Genomic DNA, 17,911 nt, shown 5'->3' with positions numbered 1-17,911 from the left:
TGTAGATGAATTATGTAAATTTGTGCTATTGGGCAAGTTGATAGCACAAGTTGTGACCACCTATTTGAAGAAAGATTTATGGGATAATGATATATTTTTTGTTTATTTTTATCTTTTTCATTTTCATATGCTCTATGTAAATTTGTGCTATTATTCAAGTTCTTACCATTAGATTTTTGGGTCATATTTTTTTTTTTAATAATAATGATAGTAATAAAAAAATAAGTAAAAATAAATAAATAAACAACTACATTTTATTATAAATAGTTTAGAATTAGTGAAAATATGACAAGATACAACTAATATGGTAAAAGTATAAAAATTATGACAAGTGAAAAAAAAAAAAAGATGACCAATGTACTAAGGTACAAAAATTATAATATAAGCAAGCCTGAAAAAAGTAACAAGCGAGTCAAAAAAATATGGTCAAGTACAAAGTATGAGATAAAGATAAAAAGAATGTGAGTATGAGATAAGGATATAAAGAATGTGACTCAGCTACTAAGGTTTGAAAATGTGACCTAGGTTGAGTAATGTGACCCCAACATGAAGTTTTTTTTATCAAGATAATAAAGTACAAAAAATGTGACCAAGTTATATAAAATGTGACTAATATATTAAGGTATAAAAAATGTAATCAAGGTATTAAGATACAAAAAAAAAAATGTGATCAAAATATGATGATGTGATCAAGTTATGAAAAATGCAACTAAGGTACAAAATATGTAACTAAGATACTAAGGTATTAAGGCCAAATATTTCAGATATGATGACATATAATAATGCTCATTAAGCTCCAAGACAGAAGTCAATGATTATGAAAGCTACATAAAGAGAGTTTTAGATGTTGAAGGTGATGAGGAGATGACAAACATATCAGAGGAGTAAGATGAGCATGAACATCAAAGGTCGAGGGAATTTGTACTTGGTCAAGAGGGTTTCTAATATGGAACGCTCTACTCTTCCTAGATAATTCCATATGGTGAGTAAGGATTTATCCAACCATTCCCTTAAATAGTTGTGGATAGCACATACAATATGATTTGTATTCTATATATACTAGAGCTTCTATTAGAATGGATGTCGCACTATGTTGTGTGAAACTTAACCTAGTTACCTCCCCTAGGTGCTTGACCTTAGTTTCTTAGTATAGTCACTCATTAAGTGTCTATCTAAGATCTCACATTCAACATTGTTCAATCTACACGAAATCAAGGATATATTTCATATTCGACTATAAAGTCTTATCTTAGTTTAGCAAGGCAATGTTTCAAATGTAGTTTATTTTGAATTTTTTTTCAAATGAATAAATAAATATTATCTCATTGATTGGCTCAAAAATAATTCATTCTATCTTGGCTAAATCATATAAACTCTCATCATTTTATAAACAAGGGCACTCGATGTATTAAGTTTTATAAATATAAGGTGCCTTGACCCCAATAACTAGCCCAATAGACTACTGAATTTGCTACCCTTTGACCAAACAAACTTAACATCTACCTATTTTTCTTGCATTTTCTCATGCTCATTTTTACTTTTTCCCCCTTGAATCTCTCTACAACTCCTCAAGACACATTAATTTCTCTCATTTCTCTCTCATTTCACCCCTTTAAATTGAGAATCCAAGCTTTGTTCAACTTCAACTCTCATCCTTACTCTTTTCTACTTAATCTTCACAACCCTTAACATCAACACCGTGGAAAGAGGCATAATCAAGCTATTAGAGTCCCAATTTTCATGACATGCATGACATCTCACACTTGCAACTTGGTTAGTCGACCATCCCATTCTTGTTGTTATTGAATGATTGAAAGTGAGGGGACATCCTAAATCTTCTTTTGATTACCCTCTACAATAGCTCTCCAAGCTCCTTTTATAAATAGTAGTCTTGGGATGAAGGAAGTGGGATAATGAGAAGAAGCAAGCAAGAAGCATATTAGTATGAAGTTTTTTTAGTTTTTAGTAGCAACAAGGCAACACCATCTCAACCATACCTCTAAGATGAGCCACTTAGGTGTTTTTATGTAAAGGCTTTACTTTTTGTGATTTTTGTTTTTTGCTTTTTGTTTTGTTTTGTTTTTGTTTTTGTTTTTGTTTTTTTAATTCCCTTACCATTTCAATGAATGTTCTTTTCAATTTCAATCAAAGTATTTTAGTCCTTCAGGTTTCAAGTTCAAATCAACACTTCAGTTTTTAACTCTTCTTCATTCAAGTTTAGTTGTCATAGCGTAAATGAGGGCATTAAAAGAGGTGAGTTGAGTATGTTTTTTTTTCTTCATTATTGTATAATAAATGTACAACACCCCGGTCTCTAAAATAGATTCCAAGATAACTAAGTTGAGGAATTTTTTACGCTACTTAAGATACCTCAATTCAAAGCGTTACATAGAGATTGGAAAGGTAATGTAGAGATTAAAAAAAATGCTACTATTTTTATTTTTATTTTAATATATATAGGAACAAGAGCATTCTCATGATCATAAAAAAAAAACAATAAGTTATAGTATTATCAAATGTAAAAGTTGGATACATGGTAGTGCTTACACAACAAGTCAAATACTTTAACTTTATAGGATAGTCAATAAGTTGAGGCATGAACAAAAATGTCCTACAAAGATTTTATGTAATAATTAATAGATACGTTATTACATTAACAAAGAACACAATCTTTTATAATAGAAGTAAACACATAAGTACGAGGCTTCTTTATATTAGGAAACTTTTGAAAAATGATAAGATCCTGGTTAAGTTTTATAAATCACAAGATCAAGTTGCATGTATTTTGTAAAGCTATTAAAAGATATGTGTTCTAGATGTCAATTAAAAATCATGCTTAATGTAATTGACTTTAAAGCTCAATTTAAGGGAGATGAGTGAAATTAATAATTTGACTTGAAGCCAAATCGAAAGAATTTTAAGAATTTGAGATTTCTTATGTTAATTAAAAGTTCTAGTTTAATAACAAATTAAACTTAGAGGGTAAATATGATCAATGTATTGTAAAGATAGGCTTATTATTATGTTGATAGAGAGTTGAATTAAATAAAATATTACTATGAGTGTAAGGGGTATAACAAAAGAAAGAACATGGGAGTGCTTTTGATTATTTATTTATTTATTTAAAAAATAAAAAATTTAAAATAAATAAATGAAAATTGGGGTTGCTTGAAAGAGAGTTTTGGGTGATGTGCTCAACATTTTCCAAAGTGAATCCACGTAGGAAGCTAACAAAAATAATTCAATCCACTTTGATGTTGGATTGGCCCATGGTGTCCCATTTCTAAGCATAGCAATCAATATCATAATCATTACATCCATCATTCAATTTTTGTCTTCCTTAGGCTAACAAGTCTAACCATTAGCGACTGTCACCGTCTTGGCCTCATCGGCTTTGGCCTCCTCCCGGAACTTCTTGTAAATGTCAGTCTGGTAAAACCTCCTAGTCCTAATCACTAGCATGAATGAAACCAGAGAACCCAAAACGGTGACCCCTGTGATTATAATGAAAGCCAATTTGAAGCACTCCACACCACTGCAGTTCAATTCCTCACCAGGCTTCCTCTGGATCCCCAGAGCTGCCATTTGCCTTTTCACCTCTTTATCATATAGATGTCCTGCCACCCTCACATTGAACAGATAAGAACCAATTGGGCTGGCCACCCCAGCAAAATTGAAGAATGTGGAGTAGTGTTTAAGGCCAAATATTTCAGATATGATGGCGTAGAGTAATGCCCATTGGGCACCAAAACAGAAGCCGATGATTACGGAAGCTACATAGAGAGAGTTCTTGATGTTGAAGGCGATGAGGAGATGGCCAACACATGAGAGGAGTAGGATGAGAGTGAGCATCAAAGGCCGAGGTAATTTGTACATGGTCAGGAGGGTTTCTGATATGGAACCAGCAGCTACTCTTCCTAGATAGTTCCATATGCTGAGGAGTGATATGAAGGTGCTTAGGCTTCGAGTGGGGTACCCCAGAGAACTTCCGATCTGTCCCAAGTTGTCTACTACTGTTAAACTCCCTCCCAGACCGCAGATTGAAGCTAAGACCAGAATCTACAAGTCGATGCTGAAAAGGGCTTGAGGTATGGTGTAGTCTCCCCCTCTCTCCGGTGGGTGGAACGCGTTTGATAGGCAAGAAACTTGCTTCTGTGAGCTTTCTGCAGCTGTGGACTCGGGCAGCGATGGTGGGGGCAACCGAAAAATCTCGGTGTCTGGATTCAGGGCCTGTTCCTTGAACTTCCAAAGATTGAATTCCTCTTTTATAACAACAGCAAGTTGGAGAAAGAGCAAGAAAAGGACCGCAGCCCCGCTTCCACGGAACTCAATCTGCGTAAAATTCACCTGTTTCTCAACTATAATTATAATCATGAGAAACCCAGCAAGGCCAAGAGAGATATAGAGGAAATGGTAGAAGACATTGTGCTCCTCCTTCTGCAGATTGACCTTCATGATTCGAATAGTCCAGAGAAACGCAAAAGACAAAGCTGCAGGAAGCCAAGCTATGAGCAAAATGAGAGCCTTAATGCGATTGCCATAAAGGGCATGGTATATCTGCGTGATAATCGCACTGCTCAGCCCTTGATACCCCTTCAAGATCCCCAGCACCACGCCTCTGCTCTATGGGAAGTTCTTAACGCAGGTGACCAGGGCTCCGGTGTTGGGGAAAGACTGTGAATTGGCACCGATACATATGTAGAGGCACATGTGCCAGACATGGGGTTTGGGTATTTTTCCAGACACTGCAAGCCATATCATGAAGTAGCCGAAAAAATTGAGGGCTGCACCCATTGATAGCACAACCCATGGTGGAGTGACCTCGTTGATGAGGCCTGCAAGGATCCCATCGTTGGCTCCCAAGTCCTTGCAAAAGCTGATCAAATTGAGGGTAGTTTGATCATAGCCCAGAGCTGATTTGATTGTGCTGGAGTAGAGGCCGAACATGTAGGTTGCACCAGAAGCGGACAAGATGAGAAATGAGGCAAACACCATGAACCACCGCCCTGTCAGGATTTGCAGGGTTAGACTCCTCGTGTCATTAGCCCAGCCTCCACCCTCACCCACCATTTCCCCTGGCTTACCACAAAATTTAGTTGTTAACTCCGGCAAAAGCTTCATTGCTGGCTTCAGGTAAAGAGTTTGATAATTGTGTGAACTGACTTTTCATTAAGAAACAAATTGTATAAATAATACATTGAAGCGAAACAGAAAGCAATAACTATATCCTATATTTCAGCAATATTCAAGCTGACTTATTCTTAAGGAATACTAACAGAAAGATATTTGGAGGACTACATTCAAAATATAATTGCAGTTGGAACTGCTAGAGTTGATATAGACCAGAAATTGTGACTACTTCTATATGCCCCCTCAAGATAGGCCACGAGTAGAGAGGCCAATCTTGTCCCGTAACAGCAGAAATTGAGAAGTAGGCAGTGGCTTGGTGAGAAGATCGGCAAGCTGATCAGCAGAGGAGACATGAGCAACTCGAAGGAGACCAGACTGAACTTGATCTCTAATAAAATGATAATCAATAGCAACATGTTTCATGCGAGAGTGAAAAATAGGATTGGAACTTAATTGGGTAGCACCAACATTATCACAATAGACAACTGGAGAAGTGGTTAAGTTAATACCAAGATCTGAAAGAAGAGAACCAACCCAATGAAGTTCAGCAGCAGTAGTAGCAACAAAACGATATTCTGCTTCTGTGGATGAGCGAGCAACAGTTGTTGCTTCTTCGAACTCCAAGAGACAAGGTTCCGGCCAAGATAAACAAGATAAGCACTGGTGGAAGAATAATCGTCTTTATTACCAGCCCAGTCCGCATTTGAAAAGGCATGAAGAGAATCAGAGAAGCCATGAAGAGTGATGGAAGAATCACGATAGAGAAGGAGCCCCTTGTCTAGTGTGCCACATAAATAGCGTAAAATACGCTTAACAAGGACCCAATGCTCAAAGGTAGGTTGATGCATAAATTGGGCCATTCTTTTGACTGCAAAGGAAATGTCTGGACGGGTTAAGGAAAGATATTGCAAGCTACCAACTGCTGCACGGTATGGTGTGGGGTTGGAGAGAGGGGTGCCTGAGGTTAAGGAGATGGCTGTTGAGCTAGTTGGTAATGGGGTGAGAACAGGCTTTGCATCAGCCATATTGGTTCGTATGAGTAGGTCTTGAATGTATCTTCTTTGGAAGAGCAGAATACCAAGACGGTGAGGGACAACTTCAACTCCAAGAAAGTAAGAGAGTGGACCAAGATCTTTTAGAGAAAACCGTTGAGCCAGATAGTCAACAAACTGTGAAACAAGAGTATCACTGCTGCCAGTTAGGATAATGTCATCAACATATACAAGAAGATACACGACATGGTTGCTGCTGCGAAGAACAAAGAGAGATGTATCTGAGTGTGAGTTCTTGAATCCGGAAGTGAGCAAAAACTGACGTAACTCGTGATACCAAGCTCGGGGAGCTTGTTTGAGGCCATAAATGGCTTTATGAAGTTTACAAACATATGAGGGATGATCAGAGTCAACAAAACCTAATGGTTGAGCCATAAATACATTTTCAGAGAGCCTACCTTGAAGAAACGCATTATTGACATCCAATTGGCGAAGAGACCAACCATTACTTACTGCTATACTAAGCACAAGTCTCACTGTGGTAGGCTTGACAACTGGACTGAAAGTTTCATGGTAGTCCACACCCGGTCTTTGATGAAAGCCCTTGGCTACAAGGCGAGCTTTGTACCTGTCAATGGAACCATAAGAGTTTCTTTTAATATGGAAAATCCATTCGCAACCAACCAGATTAGTAATGTCTTCAGGTGGAACTAGTTCCCAAGTTCCATTACAAACAAATGCATCATACTCTTCGGACATAGCTTGACGCCAATTCTGATCTTGAAGAGCTTGGGAGATAGATGTAGGAGTAGTGGTTTGGAATGTTGGTTTGTGGGTGTGAAGGTTGAGTTTCTGAATTGGTTTGGTGATGTTATTCTTGGCTCGGGTAGTCATGCGGTGTTGAGTGGGAGGTGGGGCTGGGATTTGTGGTTTGGTGGTTGTAAGGGAAGGTTGAGGAGATGGTTGGGGAGCAGAGGAAGCCTGAGGTGGGGACGGGGCAGTTGGTGGTGAAGTAGTCTCGAACAGAGGCAGTCCTTGAGAGCTAGCTACAGATGGAGTGATGGCTTCCTGCTGGGATGATGTGGGGGTAGAGATAGAAATGACAGGAGGAATCCAAGTAGATATAGTAGTGGAATTGGGACGTGGAAGAGTGGTGTGTAGTGGGGTGTATGGAATTGCACATGGCGAGAAACATAAATTTTCGAGGTGGTGGGGTCAAGGCAGAGATAAGCACTCTGAGATAAAGAGTACCCAAGGAACACACATGGTTTGGAGCGAGGAGTAAGTTTGTGGGAAGTATATGGGCGAAGCCAAGGATAACACAAACAACCAAAAACTTTTAGTCTAGAGTAATTGGGACTTTGGTGAAAAATTAATTCAAAGGGGGAGGACAAATTAAGAGTGGTGGTTGGAAGTCTGTTAATGAGGTAAACAGCAGTAGCAAAGGCATGAGGCCAGAAGGTGGTTGGAAGTGAAGCATGAGAGAGTAAGGTGAGACCAGTTTCAACGATATGGCGGTGTCTTCTTTCAGAGTAGCCATTGTGTTCAGGGGTATGTGGTGGAGTGGTGAAGTGGGAAATGTCGTGGAGAGAGAGATAATCTTTGAGGACCATATATTCGCCTCCATTATCAGAGTAGAGAGTGATAATTTTTTTAGAAAAATAATTTTCCACAATGGCCTTGTACCGTTTGAAAACTTCCTGAACTTCAGATTTTTTTTTGAGGGGGTAGAACCAAATGTATTTTGTGAAGTGATCAACAAAAATAAATAATAGTTGAAACCATCTTGTGATAAAATGAGAGAAGTCCATACATCAGAAAAAATTATTTCAAGAGGATTTGTTAAGTGAAGAGATGAAATGGAAAAAGGAAGCTTATGACTTTTATTGCTAAGACAAGCATTACAAGAGAATTCTTTTGGTAAAGGTGCAGAAAAATCTAACTGATAACTAGACATAATGTGTTTTAAAATGGGAAAAGCTGGATGACCTAAGCGATGATGCCAATTTGATGATGTGGTTTTGACATGAGAGAAGGCTAGAATTGGAGAAGAGGCAAGTTGTGCAGCTGGCCACTCATACACTCCATCCTTAGTGTTGCCCGTCAAGAGTATTGCCCCCGTATGAAGATCCTTCACATGAAAACAAGAGGGTAAAAATTCAACAGAAGCATTATTAGAGTTGCAAAATTGAGAGATAGAAATTAAGTTCTTTTTCATGGATGGTACATAGAGAACATCATTCAAGGTAAAGGTGGTGGTTGATGATGGAAGAGAAGCAGAACCAGTGTGAGAGATGAGTAAACCTATACCATCACCAATCATAACATCATCTGATCTAGTGTATGGTGCATGAAGAGACAGGTTGTTCAAGTTGGTAGTGACATGATGAGAGGCGCCACTGTCCAGCAACCATGATGGATTATTAGTGGTGGTATTTGCAGCATAGTGAGTTCGTGGCTACCAAGGTGTGGCAAAGTTAGATGGTGGTGTAGCACTTGTAGTGGAAGATTGGACTGGTACAAGTTGGAAAGATGGGCATCTCTTGGCAGTGTGACCTTGAATGCCACAGATTTGGCAGAACCCCTGGTATGGACGGGGTGGAGGGCGGTTGGTGCGAGATGGAGTTCCTGAGTGGGTGGCCATAAGAGGACGGGTAGGGAAGGTTGCAAGTGGACGCCAGCCTGTGTTACCCGAAGAGTTTGAGTGGTTGGGACGCCAGTTGGTGTTGGTCTTGTGTGGCCGCGAATTGGTGTTCATGGGATTGTTCCTATTTGTGGGATTAGCGGTAATAGGAAGATTTACCTCAGATTTGGTGTTGGCTAAGAGAGAGGCTTCAAAGGATAAGAGTTTCTCATGAAGTTCATCAAAGGATATAGAAGTGTCACGGGCTTGAACAACACGGACAAGTTCTTTGTACTCATCACCTAGTCCATCCAAGATCTTCTCTGTAAAATCTTTTTCCTCCATTGGGGCGCCTAAGATGGCAAGTTCATCTGTGCGTGCTTTGACAGAGTGGAGAAAATCAGTTACTGTCATAGTGCCTTTGCTGGGATTTTTGAGAAGATTTTTTACTTGTTTGATGCGACCACGAGATGGTTTGGCATAGGTATTTGCTAGAATAGTCCATGCTTTGCGGGAGGTATCGGCATGAGCAATGAATGAAATGATTGTGGGTGAGAGAGAGCCAATGAGAGCATTCAAAATCAGTTGATCTTGGCGGATCCAAAGGGTGTAGGCAGGATTTAGTGTGTCAACATTGTTTGTGGTTAGAGTTTTGGGTGGACAAGGTTTGGATCCATCAATGTATCCAAGAAGATCATAGCTAATGAAGAGTGTTTCAAATTGGATTTTCCATGAGAGATAGTTGGAGGAGGTAAGTTTGAGAGGAGCTTGTGCAGCTGTGTTGATTGTGAGGAGTTGAGATTCATTAGTGGTGGGTAGAATTGGTGTACCGTTTGGAGTAGTCATGACGGTATGGGAAGTGGGAAAAATGAGAAAAGAAAAATTAGCAGTGAACGAGAAGTTGCTCTGATACCATAAATAGTTTGATAATTGTGTGAACTGACTTTTCATTAAGAAACAAATCGTATAAATAATACATTGAAGCGAAACAGAAAGCAATAACTATATCCTATATTTCAGCAATATTCAAGCTGACTTATTCTTAAGGAATACTAACATAAAGATATTTGGAGGACTACATTCAAAATACAATTGCAGTTGGAACTGCTAGAGTTGATATAGACCAGAAATTGTGACTACTTCTATATCAGGGTTGGGGGAAAGACACCTCTTGAACTTGGATCACATGCAGAAAATTAAGAAAATTTTTTGATGGATTTAGAGGAGGGGAAAAAGGCATTATAGATTGATGTTGGGACTAGAATCTCGATTTTATTCATAGAAGGCGGCGTTATAATTAAAAGGTAAAGTTTAATGGTGGGCAGGTATTCCATTAAAAATTACTTTTAACCATTGTAGAGTTCCTCAGAATGATTCTTTCTCTTTTCTCTCTATCAGCCTTCCATGTCTTTGCTTCCTCTTTTCTTTTTGTCTCTCTTCCCACTCACTGCCCTACTCTTCCCACCTTTACCCCTTCTCTCATATTCACCACATCCCACTTACAACCACCCACTTCTTCTCCTCTTCATCTTTCATTTTCTTTCTTTTTTTCCTTTTATTTTTCTCTCTATCATTTCCACCACCAGCCACAACCGGTATCATCTCCCTTGTCTGCCATGTCCCCACTGCTACCATCACCAGCAGCAACTTGCATCTTCGACACACTCACAGTCGTCCCTACACACTTCATGCTACCTTCATTCTCCATTATTGGGCTTAACAAATGAGGTATTTTCTCCCCCTTGATTTCTGTAGTTGTTGTTTATGCTATTGGGCTTTGTTTTGGTTGTTTGAATTGCCCTGCATATGAATTGGATTGTTGATTTGAGCGGGTTATTTTGAGTTATTACATGAGGGCATCAATTTGGATTTGGCTTAATTAGAACGCTAATACAGATTTCATGTGTTTGTTTTGTTTGGACTTAATTTTTAATCGGATTTGGGCTATTGTTTTACATGGGCTTCACTATTGACTGAGGGACATTCTTTTGAGATAGAAAATGAAGCTTTTGTTTTACATGGGCTTCACTATACGCACGATGGTTGTAAATACTTGTTTGCAAATATTGGTTTGTTGCTTGTGGTTTTTTCGTCTTTTTCTTGATTTCTTGATTTTGTATATTAAAATCATAAAATTGTTTTTAAATAAAAGCATAAAATCTCTTATTTAAATAAAAATAAGAATATTCTTTTTATAAATAAATTTGTAAAAAAATTATTTTCTTTTAATAAAACTAAGTGATATTTCTTAAACAAAATTGTAAAACTATTTTTCTAAGCAAAATTGGAAAACTCTTTTTTTTTTTAATAAAGTTGCAAACTCGTTTTTTTAAGAATTTTTTTTTACATAAAATAGTATTTCAATGAACTAATGTCTATAATCTAACAAGACAAAAGCTATTAATCTTTTAAAACTATCTCTACTATTCTTAAAGTTACAGATTTTTTTATTGTGTATTCAATTAACATGTCTTAACTCTCAAAGAGTCTATGTCAAGTTCCATTTAGAGAACTACTATAACCATAGTTTCTATGAACATGCCACCTTAAGATCACCCAAGGAAACATATTGTCTCAATCCCATGAAATATCATGGTGTCTCTATTGAGAATATTTGTTACTATCAATTTTCATTAACAATGATCTAATCCATAAGATATATATAATTAGCTTACGATCTCACTCGTAGGTTAAAGTCATTGTAATTTTTAAGTACAAGCTCAATATTCTTTCAAGGTCTAGAAACAACACAATGAAGTAGCTTCATGAAGTCATGACTACTTGATAGTTTTAAGTCATAATTTACTATAAATTTTGTTTAATATGCAACCACACACACTAATGCACTTATTATGAAAAATTCATCTCAATAGTCAAGACTAACCATCCCTCCAATTATGTGGTGATGCATTATAGGATCTAAAATCTAATGCAGTGAAAAAACATGACAACAAAAACCATAGTAAAGCATAAACATGGAACTTTAAGTCATACCTACGATCTGGATGTTCCTAAATTGAATCATCTCTATTCATTCTTGCAAATGATAAGCATGACTTCTTTTAGTCATTCCACCCTTGGTGTTATGTGACATTATTTAGATTAGCTAGTTAATTTTAGGGAAATTTATGCACCATATAGGGGGGAAAATTACCTTTTGGGAATTTTACTTTTTGCTTTTCAAGTTTGGTGTCATTTATTATGAAAAATTCATCTCAACAGTCAAGACTAACCATCCCTCCAATTATGTGGTGATGCATTATAGGATCTAATGGATGCCTAGACCCACAAACTGGTTGTGAACAAGTCATTTATTTGCAAAAAAAAACCCATAACTTGGATCTTATGTGTAACTCATAATGCATTCAAATCAGGTACAATGCAAAAAGTGCAAATAAGAATACTCATAAAGTGTAATGTATAAAATAAGGATAAATAAAAGTCAAACTGAAATATTATTAAATAATGAATTCCAAATTTTTTTACATCATGTCATGCTTTTAAAGGCTCTATCCTAACACTCTAAATCTAATGCAGTGAAAAAACATGACAACAAAAACCATAGTAAAGCATAAACATGGAACTTTAAGTCATACCTACGATTTGGATGTTCCTAAATTGAATCATCTCTATTCATTCTTGCAAATGATAAGCATGACTTCTTTTAGTCATTCCACCCTTGGTGTTATGTGACATTATTTAGATTAGCTAGTTAATTTTAGGGAAATTTATGCACCATATGGGGGGGGAATTACCTTTTGGGAATTTTACTTTTTGCTTTTCAAGTTTGGTGTCATTTGGGGGGGAGGGGGTTCATACACTATAATAATGATTTTGAGAGCTTTTAAAAATGCTCTCAACACACCTCTTAACACTTTCAATTGGATCACCAACTTAGAAAAGCCATGTGAGCAAGGTCAAAGTCATTGTCTACTTAAGTAGATGACATGGCTCATGTACATGTCACCATCCAATCACAATCCACAAAGATTGGTTCGTTTAAAAAAAAATATTTTTCAAAAAAGAACAAAATGGAGAAAGAAAATGGATTTTTTAGAGTTAGGTTTGGTTGAAGAAAAAAGATGGATTTGAGGTAAATCTCAATATCTCTTTTGTTCTTTTTTGGAAAATATTTTTTAAAAAAACCAATCCATGTGGATTATCTAGTTGAATGGTGATATGTACATGAGTCATGTCATTAGCTTAAATGGACAATTGACTTGGACCTTGCTCACATGGTTTTTCCAAGTTAGATCACCAATCGAAAGTGTTTGAGGGTGTGTTGAGGGCATTTTTGAAAAACTTTTAAAATCACTATTACAATGTATGGAAAGACAATTAAAAAATCTTGAATTGGCTGTAAGTATATGATATATTCAAGTTGACTATAGTAGCCTTGTTGAACCATTTTGGAGAACTTGACTAAATATGCTTATCAAAATTTTGTAACAATCATTCTAATACATTTATTCCCCCTGATATTTGGTCATTAGCTTGCATTTGTACTCGTACAAATCCAAATTACATTATCTCTTTCAAATCTTTAGATAATTTTCTGTCCAAGTACGATCCTATTTAAAAAAATCCATTAAACCATATGCATAATCAAATCTATGGCTGTGAAAAAAATACAAAAATAAAAATAAACATGGGCAAAGAGGAATTCTCAAATGAATATGTTCAATTTTATACACCTGCATAAGACCTAACTTTAATTATCATACATTGCAATACAAATAATTTTCTACTCTTTCCTCTTATTTCTTTAATATCAATTCCTAGTCACAATACTCCAAGGCTTCTCATCCTCATCCCTTCATAAATAAACAGATCATGAGCCTAATAATTGCAATTAACAATTCTATTCTCGGAACTTCTTGTAAATGTCACTCCGGTAGAACTTGCGAGTCCTAAGCACAAGAATGAACGACGCAAGGGTACCAAAAAATGTAACCCCTGCTATTATGAGGAAAGCCAATTTGAAGCACTCTGCCCCAATGCAAGTCAGCTCCTCACCAGACTTCCTATGGCTCCCCGTGGCTGCCATTTGCCTTTCCGCTTCTTTATCATATAGATATCCGGCCACCCTCACGTTCAGCAGATAAGAACCAATTGGGCTAGCCACAGAGCCAAAATTGTACAACGTGGAGTAATATTTGAGCCCAAAAATTTCAGAAATGATGGCGAAAAGTAATGGCCATTGGGCACCAAAGCAAAACCCGATGATCATCCATGCTAAGTAGAGAGCATTGTGGACGTTGAAGGCCATGAGCAGATGACCAGCGCATGCCAAGAGTTGGACGAGTGCCAGCATTAGAGGCCGAGGAAATTTGTATTTGGTTAAGAAGATTTCAGATACAAAACCAGCAACCACTCTTCCGAGATAGTTCCATATGCTCATGAGCGATATGAAAGTGCTTAGGCTGTCAGTCGGGTACCCCAGTGAAGTTCCAATCTGTCCCAAGTTGTCTATTGCTGTTAAAGTCCCTCCAACACCGCAAATCGTAGCTAAGAATAGAAGAAACATGTCGAAGCTGAAAAGGGCTTGAAGTATGGTGTAGTCCTCCCCTCTCTTGGGTGGTCGGAAAACATTTGATAGACAAGAATTTTGTGTCTGTGGACTGGGTAACTGGTTGCGTGAACTAGTTGCAGCTGCAGACATGGGTGGTGGCGATGGTGGAGGTGAAGAGGCATCTTTATCCTCAGCATTCAACTTCTCTGTGATGATTTTCAACCGAGAAGGCTCATTCAGGGCTTGTTTCTTCATCTTCCAAAGATCGAATTCTTCTTTTATAACAAGAGCAAGTGGAAGAAAGAGCAAGAAAAGGACAACAGCCACGCTTCCACCATATTCACTCTGAATGAACTTCATCTGTTTCTCTACTATAATTATAATCATGAGAAATCCTGCGAGGCCCAGAGAAATATAGAGGAAATTATAAAAGACCTTGAGCTCATTTCTCCGCTGATCCACCTTCATGATTCGAATAGCAGGAAGAAACCCCAAAGATACAGCTGCAGGAAGCCAAGCTACAAACAAAATGAGAGCCGTTGCATCGTTGCCATAGAAAGCACGGTACATCTGTGTGATAATTGCACCAGTTAGTGCCCCCTGATACCCCTTCAATATCCCCAAAACCGCACCTCGGTTCTCAGGGAAGTTCTTCACGCAGGTGACAAGTGCTCCAGTGGTGGCAAAAGCCTGAGAATTCGAGCCAATGCATATGTAGAGACACATGTGCCAGACCCGGGGTTTGGCTATTTTTCCCGACACTGCAAGCCATATCATTAAGTAGCCGAAAAGATTCATAGCCGCACCCATTGATAGCACAACCCATGGTGGTGTGACCTCATTGATAAGGCCAGAAAGAACCCCAACATTTGCTCCCAAGTCCTTGAAAAAGCCGAGCAAATTGAGGGTAGTTTGATCATATCCCAGAGCGGCTTTGATTGCGCTTGAGTAGAGGCCGAACATGGAAGTCGCAGAAGCAGCCGCAAACATGACAAGAATTGCTGCAAACACCATCAACCACCGGCCGGTGAGGATTTGGAAGGCTAGACTCCTCATGTCAGCCCGATTAAAATCAGTACTGGCAACACTTCCTGCAACCGCCATTTCCTCCATCAGCCTGTGAGTCTCTATCAGATAATTGTATAGAATTTCAAGGTTCAAATTTATTTCTCAAAAATATAATATAATCAAAATACTATATAATATAAAAGATAAATATTTTTTTCCAAATAAATCTATTACTGATATAGAAAATTATTGCTTAAACAAAAAGAAGGTTTGACTTTAAAAAAAAAAAATAAAACCCTAATTTAATTTAATATAAAAATTTAATCAATATTCTATTTAATATAAATTTTCCCTAATTTCAATATTAAATATTTATTGTAGCTAAGTATGATATAAATTGCCCATAAGGAAATTTAAGGAAAAATATCCCTTTCCTTTTTTTTTTGACAATTCTCTGATATCTTTCTTTTTTCTAAAAAAGAAAAAACCAAACATTACTAGAGTCGGATAACTTGTGCCTATTGCCTAAATGGTAAAAACACCCTATCCATTCACTGAGCTGCGACGGAGTTGACTCGGTCACTAACACAAATTTGAACGAGCCAACTCAGCCTTATCATCCAGTTGCAAGATTTGAGGATCAGAGATTACCGATCAGCCTTATCAATAGGTAGAAGTGAACTGTAAGAAGTTGGGTTTAGCTACAGTGGTGGCCGCGGCGATGGACTGATGTGGAGCTGCGGCGGCAATGACCTTGGCACCTCTGGATTTTTCATTTCCTTCAGCTGCTATTGTTAAGATGGAGGTGGATCAGCGGCGAATAGGTGTTGAAGGATTGGAATTTGGTGTAGTGAAGACGGAGATGGCTTTAGAGTTGGAAGTCACCGGAACTGGAGATGTGGAGAAGCTGCAACGGTGATGGTGGGTTCTGGCCGCGATTGAGGGGAAGCTGGTGGTGATTAATGGCGGTGGCCGGCGCTCACCCCCTGCGGCGATCGCATGGTGGCTCTACTTCAGCTCTCTTTTTTCAGTGGAAAAACCCAGAAAACGAAGAAAATGACGAAGGAAGAGAGAAATCGAAACGATGAGCCAGGAAAAATAAAACCTAAAATCCCGACTGGCAGTTGAGACTTGAGGCCAAATCATTGAAGAAGAAATTAAATAAATAACGGGTAAAAGTGAGTTTTGATTCACTTCTGACGAAAAAAAAAATCACATTTTTTTAATTAATATTTATTTATTTATTTAAAAATAATTTGAAATACAAACTTTTATTAATAAGTTATCTAATTATTATGTAAATTATTCCCTTGTTATATCATCAAACAACTAGATTCGTCCAAATTATTTCCCCTTTTTTAGTTATTTATTATTATTATTATTATTATTATTATATTTAGGTTTTTTTTTTTTTTCTTCCAAAACAAACATCGAAAAAGTTGAAATTTTTATTTTATTTTTTTCATAAGCAAACATCTTGTAATAAAAGTGAGATAGTTTGAAAAGTGTAGACAATAAAAATAGATTAAAGAGCGTGGATATTAGAAATATTAGAAATGGGTGAAACCCTAACACCATAACGAACCGTAGATGTAGATGGGTTTGAGTTTGTTGGGAATAAGGTTTATGATTTTTTTCATTATCTAGGATTTTTATGTTATGACAATTTTAATTCCAAGGACTTTGACTTTTTAGACTTTTTTTTTTTTTTTTGTCTATGTCTTCAATTTAAGAGATAGAGATACGGACAAAAAAAAAGTTATATATTATTGTTTTTAATTTTTTTATGTAAAATTCTTGATGTGATAATTTGTAGCCAAGAAAATTTGAAAAGAAAAAAAATTAAAATATAATAATAATAATAATAATAATATTTAAAAGGAATGAAAATATTTATGTGAAGCAATTTAGTTGTCAATTGATGCAGATGACATGACAATATTTTAGGGAATAATTATATGACTTATTAAAAGTATATGTATTTCAAATTATTTTTAAATAGATGAAGATAATATTGATTTTAAAAAATTGAGATTTTTTTTATATATTTTTGTATTGGTGAATCAAAACTCACTTTTCCCTAAATCATTTTTGTGTTATTCTATTGGATAGGAGAAATAAGGGACAAATTAAATTATTAATAATATATGTTTTTTTTTTAATATTCCTTATTGAATGGAGGAGAGATTTCCTAACATTGTATTAATATGAACTCCACTTAATAACGTAAACGTATTTTAAAGTTGTGAGGGTCAAAAACTAAGTTATGATTAAATTAATGATTAATTATTATTCCAACTAAACATTGAAAAAGTTGAAACTTTTTTCTTTTTTTTCATAAGCAAACATCCTGTAAACAAAAGTGAGATAATTTGAAGAGTGTGGACATTAAAAGTAGATTAAAGAGTGTGGATATTAGAAATAGATGAAACCCTGACACCATAACGAACTATAAATGAGTTTGAGTTTGTTGGGAATAAGGCTTATGATTTTTTTCATTATCTCTTTAGGATTTTTTTTGTTATGACAAATTTAATTTCAAGGACTTTTGACTTTTTAGGCCTTTTTTTGTTTTTGTCTATGTCTTCAATTTAAGAGATAGAGATACAGATAAAAAAAAGTAATATATTATTGTTTTTTTTATGT

General features: G+C 36.6%; 1 protein-coding gene and 1 pseudogene across 2 annotated transcripts; both read right to left on the bottom strand.

Moving 5' to 3' along the window:
• Positions 1 to 3,354: 3,354 nt before the first annotated feature.
• Positions 3,355 to 5,121, bottom strand: LOC117928434 (annotated as a pseudogene).
• Positions 5,122 to 13,394: 8,273 nt separating this feature from the next.
• On the bottom strand, positions 13,395 to 16,396 carry LOC117929066. 2 transcript variants are annotated; one of them, XM_034849255.1, is made up of 2 exons: positions 15,917 to 16,396; positions 13,395 to 15,374 (listed from the first exon to the last, which is right to left on the bottom strand). In XM_034849255.1, exon 2 carries the CDS (start codon positions 15,368 to 15,370, stop codon positions 13,607 to 13,609), a length of 1,764 nt encoding a protein of 587 aa, XP_034705146.1. In that variant the 5' UTR covers positions 15,371 to 15,374; positions 15,917 to 16,396; the 3' UTR covers positions 13,395 to 13,606. The 2 variants fall into 2 exon arrangements, with proteins under 2 accessions (XP_034705146.1, XP_034705148.1); XM_034849257.1 differs by having other exon boundaries at positions 13,395 to 15,348; positions 15,917 to 16,395.
• Positions 16,397 to 17,911: the final 1,515 nt, after the last annotated feature.

Source organism: Vitis riparia, chromosome 13 (assembly GCF_004353265.1).
Source record: "Vitis riparia cultivar Riparia Gloire de Montpellier isolate 1030 chromosome 13, EGFV_Vit.rip_1.0, whole genome shotgun sequence".
Lineage (NCBI taxonomy): Eukaryota > Viridiplantae > Streptophyta > Magnoliopsida > Vitales > Vitaceae > Vitis > Vitis riparia.
Note: the sequence above shows the minus strand (reverse complement) of the source record. Positions and strands in the feature narration are given on the sequence as shown.

Bases quoted from the DNA above. Each gene is read 5' to 3' on its own strand.
- LOC117929066 (XM_034849255.1), bottom strand. From the start codon at position 15,370: ATGGAGGAAATGGCGGTTGCAGGAAGTGTTGCCAGTACTGATTTTAAT.